General features: G+C 49.4%; 1 protein-coding gene across 3 annotated transcripts in view; it reads right to left on the bottom strand.

The window, feature by feature from the left end:
• Positions 1-15,112, bottom strand: part of tonsl (tonsoku-like, DNA repair protein) — a 125,000-nt gene that overhangs the window by 37,858 nt on the left and 72,030 nt on the right. For all 3 annotated transcript variants that reach the window (XM_059971558.1, XM_059971557.1, XM_059971559.1), the window contains 8 exons: positions 14,597-14,749; positions 11,709-11,834; positions 9,285-9,465; positions 8,242-8,300; positions 7,922-8,011; positions 6,857-6,929; positions 3,668-3,831; positions 1,199-1,331 (listed from right to left, as the gene is read on the bottom strand). In XM_059971558.1, the coding sequence (XP_059827541.1) occupies positions 1,199-1,331; positions 3,668-3,831; positions 6,857-6,929; positions 7,922-8,011; positions 8,242-8,300; positions 9,285-9,465; positions 11,709-11,834; positions 14,597-14,749 (979 nt within the window). The remainder of the gene's footprint in view (positions 1-1,198; positions 1,332-3,667; positions 3,832-6,856; positions 6,930-7,921; positions 8,012-8,241; positions 8,301-9,284; positions 9,466-11,708; positions 11,835-14,596; positions 14,750-15,112) is intronic.

Below are 15,112 nucleotides of genomic sequence, written 5' to 3'. Positions count from 1 at the left end.
ACAGGGGGACAAGGTGAAACTGTCCATACCATCCCATCACACATTCTGGAATCAGTCACAGAGAGAAGCTCCCTCACGCTGCTCCATCATACACTCCCAGGTCAGAGACAGTAGGAATTTAGAAGGTCCGAACAGCGCAGAAATGAGCAAATAAAACCATCTAACTGACCCCTCAATCTTAGGCCTCCCTTCAGTGAGCTGGTCCCAAATATGAAACCATTCTTGCAAAAAGCCTGAGGACATATCCACCAGACTCAAGGACAACTTCTCAGTTCTTTTTACGCTATATGATTTGGATGACGGAATTGATGACTTTGTTGCAAAGTTTGCGGACAATATGAAGATAGGTGGAGGGGCACGTATTTTGATGAAGTAGAGGGGCTACAGGACTTACTGTAGATAAGTTATGAGAAGGGGAAAAAAGTGGTGGCAGATTGTATACAGTGTTGAGAAGTGCATGGTCATGCACTTCAGTAGAAAGAATGAAAGCTTGACTGTTTTCTAAATGGAGAGAAAACACAAAAATTGGAGGCGCAAAGGGACTTGGAAGTCCTTGTGCAGGATTCCCTAAAGGTTGGTCAGACTGCACTTGGAGTTTTAGGCCCCTTATCTAAGAAAAGATATGCTGGCCTGGATAGGGTCCAGAGGAAGTTCATGATTCCAGGAATGAAATGGTTAGTGAGAGCATTTGATGGCTCTGGGCCTGTACTCACTGAAACTTAGAAGAATGAAGGGGGAATCTCACTGAAACCTGTCCAATATTGAAAGGTCTAGATAGAGGGGATGTGGAGAGAATGTTTTATTTTGTGGGTGAGTCTTGGACTAGAGGGCACAGCCTCAGAATAGGAGGACTTTTCTTTGGAACAAAGATGAGGAGGAATTTCTTTAGCTAGAGGAGAGGGTGGTGAATCTCCGAAATTCATTGCCACAAACGGCTGTGGAGGCCAAGTCATCGGGTATACTTAAAGTGGAGGTTGACAGGTTCTTGATGAGTCAGGGTGAGAAGGCAGGAGAATGGGGTTGAGAGGGATAATAAATCAGGCATGATGGAATAGCGGTGCAGACTTGATGGGCCAAGTAGTGTAATTGTGCTCCTATGTCTTATGTTTTATAATAAAACCTTTTCCCCGATACCCGGGAACGAGCCAGTGTGATGGAGAAGGGACGGGATCTGGATGAACTGCGGGAGTGGACTTACGGTGAGGCTCGCCTCGGGCTAGGGCGCTCATCAGCATCTTCTCCAGATGTCTGCACTGCAGCCTCGTATCGCGGTCGAGGTCCGTGCGATAGTCGCGCTCCCACTTGTGCAGACTGTCCAGGGGAGTCTGACCCTGAGGATCAAAGAGAAGACCACCCAGTAAGATGCACTCACACTCATCCACGGGAGAGGCAAACTCTGGAGGTGGGTCCACTATTACAATCATTGCTATCCTGTAAGTACTTCCACAGTAACGTTAGCACGATGCTACAGCTCGGCTGTTCCAGAGATCAATTCCGGTGGCATCTGTAAGAAGTTTGTATGTACTTCCCTTGGAATGCATGGGCTTCCTCCCATATTCCAAAGTAGTACCAGCTGGCAGGTCAATTGGTCATTGTAAATTGTCCTGTGTGTAGGTGGGTTGCTGGGTGGTGCAACTCAGTAGGCTGGAAGGTGCTGTTTCACATTGTACCTCCAAACAGGCCGCACTTGGGGAACTGCGTCTATTACAGCAAGGACGTGGGAGTTTTGCAGAGGGTGCAGAAAAGGCTCACCAGGATGCCAACAACAACACACACAAAATGCTGGTAGAACACAGCAGGCCAGGCAGCATCTATAGGGAGAAGCGCTGTCGACGTTTCGGGCTGAGACCCTTCATCAGGACTAACCGAAAAGAAAGATAGTAAGAGATTTGAAAGTAGCGGGGGAGGGGGAAATGTGAAATGATAGGAGACCGGAGGGGGTGGGATGAAGCTAACAGCTGGAAAGGTGATTGGCGAAAGTGATACAGAGCTGGAGAAGGGAAAGGATCATGAGACGGGAGGCCTCAGGAGAAAGAAGTGGGGGGGAAGCACCAGAGGGAGATGGAGAACAGGTAAACAACTAAATATGTCTGGGATGGGGTAAGAAGGGGAGGAGGGGCATTAACGGAAGTTAGAGAAGTCAAAGTTCATGCCACCAGGTTGGAGGCTACCCAGCCAGTATATAAGGTGTTGTTCCTCCAACCTGAGTTTGGATTCATTTTGACAATAGAGGAGGCCATGGATAGACATATCAGAATGGGAATGGGACGTGGAATTAAAATATGTGGCCACTGGGAGATCCTGCTTTTTCTGGCGGACCAGGATGCCGCCTGGATTAGAGGGTGTGTGCTCCAAGTACAGGTTGGATAAAGCTGCGCAGTTTTCTCTGGAACGAAGGCTGTGTGGAAATTGATAAGTGGCATAGATATAGTAGACAGTCAGAGGATTTTCTCAGTGTAGAAATCTCAACTACAAGAGGGAATGTACTGACGGTGAGAGGGGGAAGTTTAAAGGAGAGGTACGAAGCAGTTATTTTTCTAATTTAGATACAGTGTGGGACCAGACTTGCCAGCCTTTGAAACAGTGCCACCCAGGAACCTCCCATTTAACAACCCGAGCTTAGCACAGGACATTTTACAAAAACCAATGAATCTACTTACCTGACTTTGGCAGGAAACCCCCGCGGTCACAGGGAGAACATACAAACGCCTTGCAAAGGATGCTGTGATTGAACCCAGAGCTGTGCCGGTTGTGCAATCACACAGAATGGGGGTGGAGGCGGAGGAGTTTACGAGGATCTTTAATAGTCATATGGATGTGCAGGGAATGGAGGGGTATGGATCACAGACGGAGGAGGTACGGTTTAACCTGTCATCCAGTTCGGCACAGATGTGGTCCGCTGAGGGCCTGTTCCTGTGTGCTCAATACTGAAAATCAAAGGCTGAGAAAGACGAGGAGAGGCCCGGCACAACCTGGGGGAGAGCGGACAAGGCCATGCACACACCTAGCTGGCTTCCAATTGCAGGTGCTTAGCTGACATGAACAGACAGAGCTGGAACCTCTCCCATTAGGAGCAGCCAATGTTCTGGAGCCCCCTTCATCCTGCCCCACCCCTGACTCCAGCATTACTAACGCACTCCCACACACACTGACTCCGGCATTCCTGACCCGCCCCCCAACACTGACTCCGGCATTCCTGACCCCCTCCCTCCCCAACACACTGACTCCCCCCACCACACCGACAGGCATTCCTGACCGCCTCCCCACACCGACTCCGGTATTCCTGACGCCCCCCCGCACACTGACTTCAGCAGTCCTGAATCCCCCCCAACACCGAACTCCGGCATTCCTGAACTCCTCCCTCTCCAACCCTAGTGTTCTTCCTACCATACTCCCAACACCAATCCCATGTTCCCATATCCCTCGCTCAAGGACCCCGGCATTCCCAACCATCACCATTAGTTACCCCAGCATTCCTGACAACCCCGGTGTTCCCGTTCCCCATCCACACACTCCCTATTGTACTGACACAGATGTTCTAGTCCAGCTCCCTCACCAGACCCAGCATTTTGGACTATACTGACTCCAACTTTCCCGTTCCTTCCTCACTGAGACCAGCGTTCCCAACCCCTTCCTCACCCGCTCCAGGGTTCCAGACCGAACTGACCTCAGCATTCTGGACCGTCACCGACGCTCCCTTCTCAACCAGCAGCTGGGCCACGGCGAAGTTGCCGGAAATGACAGCATCGTGCAGGGGGGTGATTCCCTCACAGTGCGGCCCACCCGCATCATTGATGTTGGCCTGGTGATCCAGGAGGAACTGGACGATCTCTGGGAAGCACAGCACAGCCCAGCATCAGTTCTGGCCCCCACATCCTCAATATGCTGACAGACAAGAGGATTCTCCCAGTTCCTACGTCCCCCGCACTCCCCTGCCAATGGTCTCCCTCCAGCCGCAGAACCTCCCAGCTCCAGAGCCCCGGGCTGGATCCCGGCCTCCGGCTGTATGTGTACAATGCGCAAGTTCTTCCTGCGATTGTACCGGTCTCCTCAGGCACCCTCGATCCCTTCCACATCCCAACAAATTGAGGTGTTGCTGAAAATTACCCGTGGTGTGGAGATGAGGGGTCAAGTCTGGCAGGGGTAATGCAGGGGAATAAAATATGGGAGTATCGCAGATGTTTGGTTTACGTTAGTGCAAACTCTGTAGGGCAAAGGGCCTCTTTACGTGCTGCAGATCTCGTGTCATTACAGCTTGTAGGAACTGGATAGGGCAAATGGCCTCCCCTGTTCAGTAATATCCCTGCTCCACTCTTAGTTCACTCCAGTTTGACTCAGGATCAGATTATAAGAGCATAAAACATAAAAACAGAATTAGGCCATTTGGCCAATCAAGTCTATTTCATCACTTCATCGTGGCTGATCCATTCTGTAACCAAACTCAATTTCCCTCGGGATCAATAAAGTATGTCTGTCTGTCTGTTCCCCAATCTCCTGCCTTCTCCCCATATCCCTTCATACCCTGACCAATCAATAATCTACCATTCTTGCCTTAAATGTACATAAAGCCCTGGCCTCCACAGCCACCTGTGGCGAAGAATTCAACAGATTCACCACTCTCTGGCTAAAGAAAATCCACAACTCTGTTCTAAAAGGACACCCCTGTATTCTGAGGCTGCGTCTGCTGGTTTTACACTCTCCCATCACAGGAAACATCTCCACATCCACTCTATCAAGGCCTTTTATCATTCCATAGGTTTTAATGAGGTCACCCCTCATTCTTCTGAAATCCAGTGAATACAGGTCCAGAGCTCTTCATGTGACAAGCCATTCAATCCTGGAATCAGCTTCGTGAACATCCTTTGAACCCTCTCCAGTTTCAGCACATCCTTTCTAAGATAAGGGGCCCAAAACTGCTCACAATACTCCAGTCTTCTGCTATCATTCTAGAATCTAGTGATTCTTCAAGTATCTTGAATCTGCAGAGTTCATTGGCACCGGCAGCTGTGGAGGACAAGTCATTGAGTGCATTTAAACTGGAGGTTGCTGGGTTCTAGATTAGACAGGGGATTAGCTATGGGGAGAAGGCAGAATGGGTTGAGGGGGTTGAAATAACGGATCAGACCGAATGGTCTGAGTGGCCTAATTCTGCTACTGTCTCTCCTGAGCTCAACAGGTCAGGCAGCATCTATGGAGGGGACAGTTCGGAGATGCTGCCTGACTTGCCGAGCACTTCAGTATCCAGCACCATGCCCAACCCTCCTCCTTTCGCAGCCGTGCTTGGGACTGTCCGTGGTGAGGTAGCAGACATATTTATGGGGAAACCTGGGAGGGAAATTTTTCACCTAAAGGGTGGTGCCTGAGGGTATGTTGGAAACAGGAGAACCTGACAACCCACCCCTCGAGGATTATTGTGGTACACCCCCACATTCTCAGAGGCAGCTTTGGACAGGCGATTAAACACTGGCTCAGCCTCTGATGCCTGTAGCATCGTGAAGGATGCTCATAAACTCTGTGTCCCACTCACGTCAGGGAGGAAGCTACGCAGCATCCACATCAGGACTACCAGAGCAAAACCCCTCCACAAGCAGTAAGGCTGATCAACACCTCCTTCCTCCAACCCCCCGACCTCAACTACCTCCACCCACTAATCCCCTCCACACCCCCCGACCTCAACTACCTCCACCTACTAACCCCCTCCAACCCCCGACCTCAACTACCTCCACCCACTAATCCCCTCCAACACCCCGACCTCAACTGCCTCCACCCACTAATCCCCTCCAACCCCCCGACCTCAACTACCTCCACCCACTAATCCCCTCCAACACCCTGACCTCAACTACCTCCATCCACTAATCCCCTCCACACCCCAAAACTACCTCCAACAACCAACACCCATCTCCACATCCTTGACTACATCCACTCACTGACACCCTCCACATCCCTATAGCTTGACCCACTAACCCCCTCCACACCCCAAACTACCTCCACCCACTAACCCCCTCCAACACCCCGACCTCAACTACCTCCACCCAGTAATCTCCTCCACACCCCAAACTACCTCCACCCACTAATCCCCTCCACACCCCAAACTACCTCCACCCACTAATCCCCTCCACACCCCAAACTACCTCCACCCACTAATCCCCTCCAACACCCCGACCTCAACTACCTCCACCCACTAACCCCGCCCCCCCCACCACACCCTGCTACTTTAACCTTTCCCGTGCCTAGCCTCATACAATCAATGCATCTTATGTGTTTACATTTACCGGGTTTTTACATTGTGCTCTTTATTCTAGTGTTTTTTGTGCTGCACTGGATCCGGAGAAACAATTATTTTGTTCTCCTTTACAGTTGTTTACCGGAATCTACATTAATCGATCTTGAATCTTCAACGAATAATAGTGTCTGGACAAGCACGTGATCGTCCTAGATACAGAATACTGCGAAGTGCAGACCAGGAGATGGGTGCCCATTGGTTAGCATGGGCATTGTGGGTCAAATGGCCACACAGAGGCTCAGCAGTTAGTGTGAAGCTTTACTGTGCCAGTGATCCAGGTTTGTTTCCCACCTCTGACTGTGAGGAGTCTGTACGTTTTCCTCGTGACTGCCTGGGTTCCCTCCGACAGATTAGGTTAGTAAGTTGTGGGCGTGCTTTGTTGGCACTGGAAACATGGCAAAACTTGTGGGTGTCCCCAGCTCTTCCTTGGACAGTGCTGGTGACTGACGCAAATGACACGTTTCGATGTACAGTGACAAAGATAAACACTGGATAAATGTAATCTCGGAATGGCCCGTCTCCTTCGTGTACAACTCTACGAGTGCAGACCGAGGGGCATCAGTAGAGACTCACCCAAGTGCCCGTGGTTGCATGCCTCATGAAGTGGTGTCCAGCCACAGTAATCCCGGGGGTTCAAGGGGTGGCCCTGGAACAGGAGAAGATGAGTGGATAATGGGGAACAGAGACAAGCACCGTCAGTGGCAGCAACCCCAAACATTGGGCTCACAGGGGGTCATACCTCACTGTGTTCCACATGCCTCAGGGGTGGTCAGGGGCCCTGAAAGAGGGAGGGAAAATTCCCCTCTCCAGCTAAGACACCCAGCATCATTACACAGCCTTGCCTTTAACTTCATTGGAGTTTTTAATGTTATGGCCTTTGCACTGTATTGTCTGCTTACATGGTACTTCCTTTGTTACTGTAACACTATATTGCACTATCCTCCTCAATCGCATGAGGTAACTGATCACTGTCATACGTACCCACGTGCAGCGAAAAGCTTTCATCAACATATTGTCACAGAGTAGAGGCTCTTCAATGTTCTGCCGACCGTTAACCTACTGAGATCAATCTATCCCTTCCCTCCTGCAAAGTCTTCCGTTTTCTATCATCCATGTGCCATATCTAAGAGTCTCTTAAATGTCCCCGATGAACCTGCCTCTACAACCACCCTAACACCACATTCCACACACCCACTACTGTGTATAAAACGACATCCTCCCCAATATTTCCTCTGATCACCTTAAAATTATGCCCCCCCAAACACCACAAGCCATTTCCACTCTGAGAAAATGTCTCGATCCAAGCCTCTTATCACGTTGCGTATGGAATAATCTGTCTGTGTGCAACGCAGACGAAGTATTTCCACTGGACCTCAGTACATGTGACAGTAATAAACCAACTCCCAGCACCAGATTCATCTACTTCTACCCAACGCACCCCTCGTCTTCCCAACTCTAATACCCAACACTCTACCCCCAGCACCCAGGGGTTATCTGTTTATTTTACCCAACGCACCCCTCATCTCCATCTCCCCTTGCCCTCCACCCCCTAACATCTAAAACTCTACCCCAAGCGTCCCCAGCCCAAGAGGCAGAGGGTGCGAGCCAGGAAGGAGAACTGACTACTGCAGCATTTACCTTCTCCACCAGACACTGAACGTGTTTCAGATTCCCCTCAATACAGGCTCGGTGTAACACGGTCTCACCCTTCTCATTCCTCCGGTTCCACTGTGAAGAATAAAGCACACATCAGCTGTCAGAGGGATCAGGCACTCACAGGTTATCACCACCTACCGGGAGAGCACTCCAACTCGTTGCATCACAGCCAGTGCACAGGCTTTTTGGGCCCCTAGTCTCAGAGAAGATGTGCTAGCATTCAGGGTTCATGAGAAAGATCCCAGGAATGGGGGGGGTGCACGCGTGCTTGTGCGCGTTTTAAGAGCAGTGTTTAAACTCACCCGGTTTATCTTCCTCCGGCCAGGGATGGATTTATCATAGCCTTCCATCTCTTCGTCATCTGAAAGGAAAAACCGTTTCAAGATGTAAGATGGCACTGGTGTACGTCAGCGACTCTCTGCCGGCTGCAGGAATTTGTATTTTTTATTGCTACTTATTTATATCTGCTTTTGCACAGTTTGTTGACAACTAAGTTCCTGTTCTACAGAATTGCCACATATGCTTGCAGAAAAAGAACCTCGAGTTGTATGTGGTGACATGTACGTACTCTAATAATAAATTTTTCTTTGTACTTTGTAGCTTTACGAGCCCTTTCCCCACCCCCATCACCAGGCCATCTTCCACCTGCTTCAGCTTTACCCTCGTACTCTCTCCACCAAGACACTGAGAATCACCATAATCCACTAATCCCCTCCCCATTTCACCAAGCTCCACCCATCACCCGCAACATTTCCTCCCACCGGATCCACCTGCCCCTCATCCTCTCCCCACTCATCACACACCAGCCTCTGTCCAAATCTTTCCTGTTCCCCCTCTGCCCTGATTCAGGGCAACATGATGAAACATCAGCCTATGCCTCTCACCTCCACAGGTACTGCAAGGTGGATAACATGGTTTTATATGGAGGTAACACGCACTGCTGGCCCAGCGAGCCTGTGCTGCCAATTACACCCATGTCTCCAATTACCCTACCGACCTGTACATCTTTAGAACGTGGGAGGAAACCAGAGCACCTACTCGGTCACAGGGAGAAGGGACGTCAGTGTTTAAACCCCATTTGCTGGCATCTTGCAATTACTTTATTGTGCTTCTTGCACATTGTCCATCTTCCCTGCACTTCCTATGTAACTTTAACACTGCATTCTGCACTCTGATGTCTCTGTGTACTTACGTATGGAATAATCTGTCTGGATGGCACACAAAAAAAGCTTGCCTGCATCCTGGTGCCAATAATGAACTAAGGCAAGTTCATCCTATCCTCCAGCCCTCCTGGACACGGGGAGTAGCCCCCGGTACTACCACCCGGTACAGCTGCTACACCTACCGCTCTCGGAGAGCTCCAGCTCGCTGTCTTCTAGGGGCTCACTGTTGTCCACCTCGCCCACATCACTCTCGTCTCCGCTCTCACTGCCTGGCGACAGTTGCTGCAGGCGGCCCAGGGTGATGTCGGCCTCGGGGCGCCCATTCCTCTGCTGGACAGAGTGGAGAAGCCTCATCGATCGGGCCTGCAGGGAGGAGGAGGACAATCAGCATGCCGGACAGACATGGCAGTGGATCAGACAAGCAGCTGGCTCTGGGGAGGAACTACCCAGCCACCTTCTAGTCTTACCAACCCCACTCACATTCTCCTACCTGAACTCCGGGATGACAACTATAACAGTAAAAATATCCATCCTCCACAGTGACCTCTGGCTTCTACTCTTAAAGAAAGAGGCCCTTCGGCCCAACCTGTACATGCTAACTGTGATGCCTATCTGCACTTGGGCCAGATCCAATCACATTTCACTCCAAGCCTGGCTATGAAAGCCGGGGGTGCAGGGGGGAGTGGTTGAGCACAGGGCTGGGAACCCCACCCTGTAAAAACCCAGTGCAAAAAGAATGCCAATAGAAGCTCTGAAGACTTCATCCCAGGGAGAGGATGGATACACCATGAAGATGGGCTAGACCTGGAGACAATGTGACAGACTGGCCCAGGACAGGACTCTGGCGAGCTGCTCTCAGCTCTATGCACTAGTACGAATGATGGCCTTAACCAACCAACCAACCAGTCCTTGCTCGCGTTTGATCGATTCCTTAATCTATCCAAGTGCATTAAACCCTGTGAATGTATCTCTTCTCTTAGACCTAGCAGCAGAATTCTGTCTCTACCAATCCCTTTGCCCCCGTGTTCGTTCAAGAGCAGTGAGGTAACGCTGCAGCTCTACAAAACCCTGGTTAGACAACCCTTGCAGTATTGTCACCAGAGACAGACGAGATTGGAATAACGGAACGATGTGAAGCACACCCAACAACTAAGGGACAATTGCTTTACTGACTTCAAAATGTCAACTGTCCATCTGAAGTTTTAACACTTCTATTGTGAATGGCGATTGATCTTGCAAGTATACAATTTACCAAATGGTCAATATCTGTAACTGATAAGCCAATTGTGTACAAAAGTAGCAGTTTTCTGTCCTGTCTTTAGAACAGTGTGTTGGTAGGGGCATAAGTAAATAAAGAATGTTTGAGTCATTAAGTGTGCATGTGTTCTGGGCACAGTTATTTCATTTTATTACTACATGTGACTACATGTGGGTGATAGAAAAACGGAGGACTGTGTAGGAGGGAAGAATTAGATTGATCTTGCGTCTATACTGTGCTTTAATTTTCTATACTTACCTCTGTTCCCTCAAATTTGTAATGGCCAGTCAGCGCAAAAATCTTGTGCTGTGCAACTTTTTGCCCAGTGACAACAACGTGTTCGCTGAATAATTTCTTCAATAAAAATAGTATGAATAAACCAGTTCTAAAACCAGCAGACAAACCTTTGCAAACTCCAGGTTGCCGACACTGGCCGCATCAGAAACCGGAAAAGGAAATGTGATTGTGTACGATTGTGGGACTTACTTAACAGGCCAATGAGGTGGAGGGTGACAACCTTTTGAGCACAGTCTGTGCGCTAGCAGCAAAAGATACGCGTGTGCACACCTGACAGGGAACATTGCTTACTGCACTCTGTGGAAACTTGTCCTTCAGGTCCCATTTAAATCTCAACTCTCCCTCTAAACCTGTGCCCTCCTAGTCCCAACCTGATGTCCATGAACCCCTTGGTTAACAGCATAGCAGAAAAAGGTTGGGAAGACTCCCCAACGACAAAGGCAGCAGTTGTGTGGGGGGAGCAGGTTCCCCTCTAACTCACGGACCATCCCGACTTGGGAACTGAACTCCCTCCCTGGCAGTTCAGCGGGAAGGCAGTTCGCCTGTCCATACCTTCCCGAGGGGCAGTTAGGGATGAGCAATAAATGCTGGCTTTCCACCATGACCCGCCACTCAAAATCCAAGTAAAAACATAGAAACAGAAGAGACCAGATCCCTCATGCCATCAGGTCAAATTAAACAACCCCTATCGGTCTGCCCACGATCCATATCCCTCCATTTCACACATATATGGAAATGCCTCTTCAATGCCAGTAGAGTTACTCTGTCTATTTAGATACAGCATGGAACAGGTCATTCTGATCCAATGAGCTGTGCTGGCCTGCCCAGTAATCCACTGACCTAACACTAGCCTAAAGACGCTTCCCAGGAGGAGGAACTGGCAGACCAGTTCAGCAGAAAAATTTGCAACAGTCCTACACCCATCACAAGACACTGCCCAGGTTGAATAATGAGGGGACAGTGCTGTCAAACAAGCTGCAGATCTGGAACACCCCCTCAGCGTGATGCAGACAGGACTGGAACTGGACGGTACCACTGCCAGGATGTTTACCTGCAGACGGGGCATCTCAGCCTGGTCGGCACACCGCAGCGCCTTCTGGTAACACTCCTCCAGCTCGGCGTACGGTCGCCCACACTCTTCTTTGGCCATTGCCACGTTCAGCCAGGTCTTGCACTCCTATAACAGAGGACATGAGGGTCTCCATCAGAAACAAACAATTCCCCTTCCCTCTGCATAAATGGATTCAGAAAACAATTAGCTTTACATGGAAACACACAGGGAAATGTGCCGCTTGCATCAACACAGTCTGAGGATGCGCTGGGGGCAGCTCACCAGTGGCACCGTGCGTCTGACACGACCAGAGCACGTCCACAATTTACCAACCCAAACCACTTCTGCAGAAAAAAATTGGCAAGAACAACCGTGGTCAAAACCATGATCACTATGTGATGCGACATGGCATGTAATGGTGATGATAGAGGTACAATGAAAAACTTGTCTTGCCGACTATTCATATAGATTAGATCTTTACACGGTGCCTCGAGGTAGTACAAAGTAAAACAGTAACAGAATGCAGAATAAAGTGCAACAGTTACAGAGTGTACAGTGCAGGTAAACAATAAAGTGCAGATCATAAAGTAGATGGTGTGCACTTTATCATACTGGGGACCGTTCAATAGCCTGATAACAGCAGGGTGGAAGGGGAGAAAAGGGTCAGCCATCACCAAGTGGGCCGATGGCCTAGTTCAGCTCCTGTGTCTTATGGTCTCATGCTCCTTCAGCCTGGAGGTTGGATTGCTAATTTCAAGAGCTTGAGAGCAGCTTCGAGCTTGGTGACGAAATCCGGGCCTGAGTGAGTCGCTGAGTGACATAGTCTATGCCCTGAGCCTTTGCTGCAGCTGGGTCAAGTGTGAGGTATGATTAGACAATTTAAATACCAACCCAGATCAGAGCTCTCCTAAGGGTTCCTTTACATTAAGCTCCCTAATAAGATCTGGATTATTACACAACACCCAGTCTAAGGCGGCCCTTCCCACAGTAGGATCAAGCACAAGTTGCTCTAAAAAGCCATCCCGTAGGCATTCAACAATTTCCCTCTCGTGATCCGACACTAACCTGATTTTCCCAATCCCCCTGTACAATGGTGTCATTACTCTGATTACATGCCTTTTCCAGCTCCCTTTGCAATCTCAATCCCACATCATGGCTACTATCTGAGGCCTATATATGATTCCCATAATGGTTTTTCACCCTTGCAGTTTCTTAGCTCCACCCACAAAGATTCAACATTCTCTGATCGCATGCCACTTTCTAAAGATGTAATTCCATCTCTTACCACAATTTGATAAAAACTATATCCCTTGATGTTAAGTTTCCAACTACGGACTTCTTTCATCCATGACTCAGTGATGCCAACAACATATCGACCAATCTCTAATTGCGCCACAAGTTTGTCCACCGTATTATGAATGCTACACACATTTAAATACAGCATCTTCAGTCCTCCATTGCTCGCCCTTTTGAATTTTGCCTCTGTGCACAACTTAACTCTTTTCCCTGTCTGCATTTGTACCCAGTCATTGGCTTGTCCTTCCTTACATTCATGTTACACCCATCATCTACTTGTAAACCTGCTGGCTCATCCTCAGCTCTATCATCCTGGTTCCCATCCCCCTGCCATATTAGTTTAAACCACTCCCAACTGCTACTGTAAACTTGCCCACAAGAATATTGGTCTCCCTCAGATTCAAGAGCAACCCATTCCATTTGCACAGGTCCCACTTGCCCAGAAGAGGTTCAAATTATCTAGAAATCTGAATGCCCGCCTGCTGCCCCAATTCTTCAGCTGCCTCATCCTATTCCTATCCTCACTGTCGTGTGGTACAGGCAGCAATCCCGAGATTACTACCCTTCAGGCCCTGCTTCTCAGCTGCCTTCCTAACTCCCTGTAGTCTATTTTCAGGACCTCCTTCCTTTTCCTTCCTACATCGCTGGTACCAATATGTACCATGACGCCTGGCTGCTCACTCTCCCTTTCCAGGATATTGTGGACACATCCAGAAACATCACAGACCCTGGCATCTGGGAGGCAAACTACCATCCGTGTGTCCTTTTCACGTCAACAGAATCGCCCATTTGTCCCCTGACTAGAGTCCTCTGTTACTGATGCCATCTACTTCTGTTCCCTACCCTGCTGAGCCTCAGGGCCAGTTGCCTCCCAAAGGCAGGTTGCTGCACCCCAAAGGGACTCAAAATGGAGTGCTTATTGTCCAGGGGCAGCCGCATAGGTGCTCTCTGCTTTCTGACATTCTCCCTTCCCTCTCCTGACACTCACTCATTTATCTGTCTCCTGTAGCCTTGGGGTGACTACCTTCCTGTGACCTGTCTATCAAATCCTCACTTTCTCCAATAAGCTGAAGGTCATTGAGCTGCAGCTCCAGTTCCTTAACATGATCTCAAAGGAGCTGCATCTTGATGCACCTGGTGTCCACTGGGGAGGCTGGGAGTCTCCTGGAAATCCCACATCCCACACCCAGAACGGTTAATTTCCAGTGCCGATGAAGGCTCTCAGCCTGAAACGTTGTCTGTATTCATTTCTATAGATGTTGTTTGAACCTGCAGGCATTTTGTGTGAATTGCAAAGACAAACTAGCCTTCACCACCACCAACATTAGACACACTCTCTCACGTCAGTTCAACAGGGAAGTGAGCTAATTTCAGTTGTCTCTGGTGCAGAGTACCATGCTCTATGACCTGAGTGTATCCTCCAGCTTAGAAGCCTTCACACTGCCTGGGGTAGCTGAATCAATGCTTCACCACGAGCTTTCTGCTGCAAGTTCGGGCTCAGACACTACTTCATACCGACAACTCCGCCTGTCCCGCATGCCACCTGCTCCAAACGTGCACGGTGATGCCCCTGACCGGACACAAAACCTCACCTCCTTCGGGTTTCCTGTCCGCAGACTCAGTTCAGCCTGGTAATGTTTCAGAGCCTGTTCGTGGTCATCAAGGTCAGAAAATGTGGTCGCTAGTGAGACGTGTATAACCGCCAGCTCCCGGTCTGGTTTCTCCAGCTGCTCTGCATATCTCAGCTGATGGAGGAAGGGGAGAGGGGAGAGTGAATGCACACTGGGATGAGTGAGAGATTTCCATCAGCTGCTGTAACAGAACTATTATTCTATTAAAGATTAGCTTTACATGTCACGTACATTGAAACATGCAGTGGAAAGCATCATTTTGTATCAATGACCCACACAGTCCGAGGATGTGCTGTGGACAGCCTATGAGTTGTTGTGCTTCCGGTGCCAACATTGCATGCCCACAACTCACTAACGCTGACGTCTTTTGGAGTGAGGCAGGAAACCAGAGCACCTGGAGGAAACCCACATGATGAAGGGGCATCTCTTTACAGAAAGCGTAGGGAATTGAACCTTAATCGCTGATCATGGACATTT

Source organism: Hypanus sabinus, chromosome 6, assembly GCF_030144855.1.
Source record: "Hypanus sabinus isolate sHypSab1 chromosome 6, sHypSab1.hap1, whole genome shotgun sequence".
Lineage (NCBI taxonomy): Eukaryota > Metazoa > Chordata > Chondrichthyes > Myliobatiformes > Dasyatidae > Hypanus > Hypanus sabinus.
The sequence above is the reverse complement of the archived record's forward strand: the minus strand, read 5'-3'. Positions and strand labels throughout refer to the sequence as shown.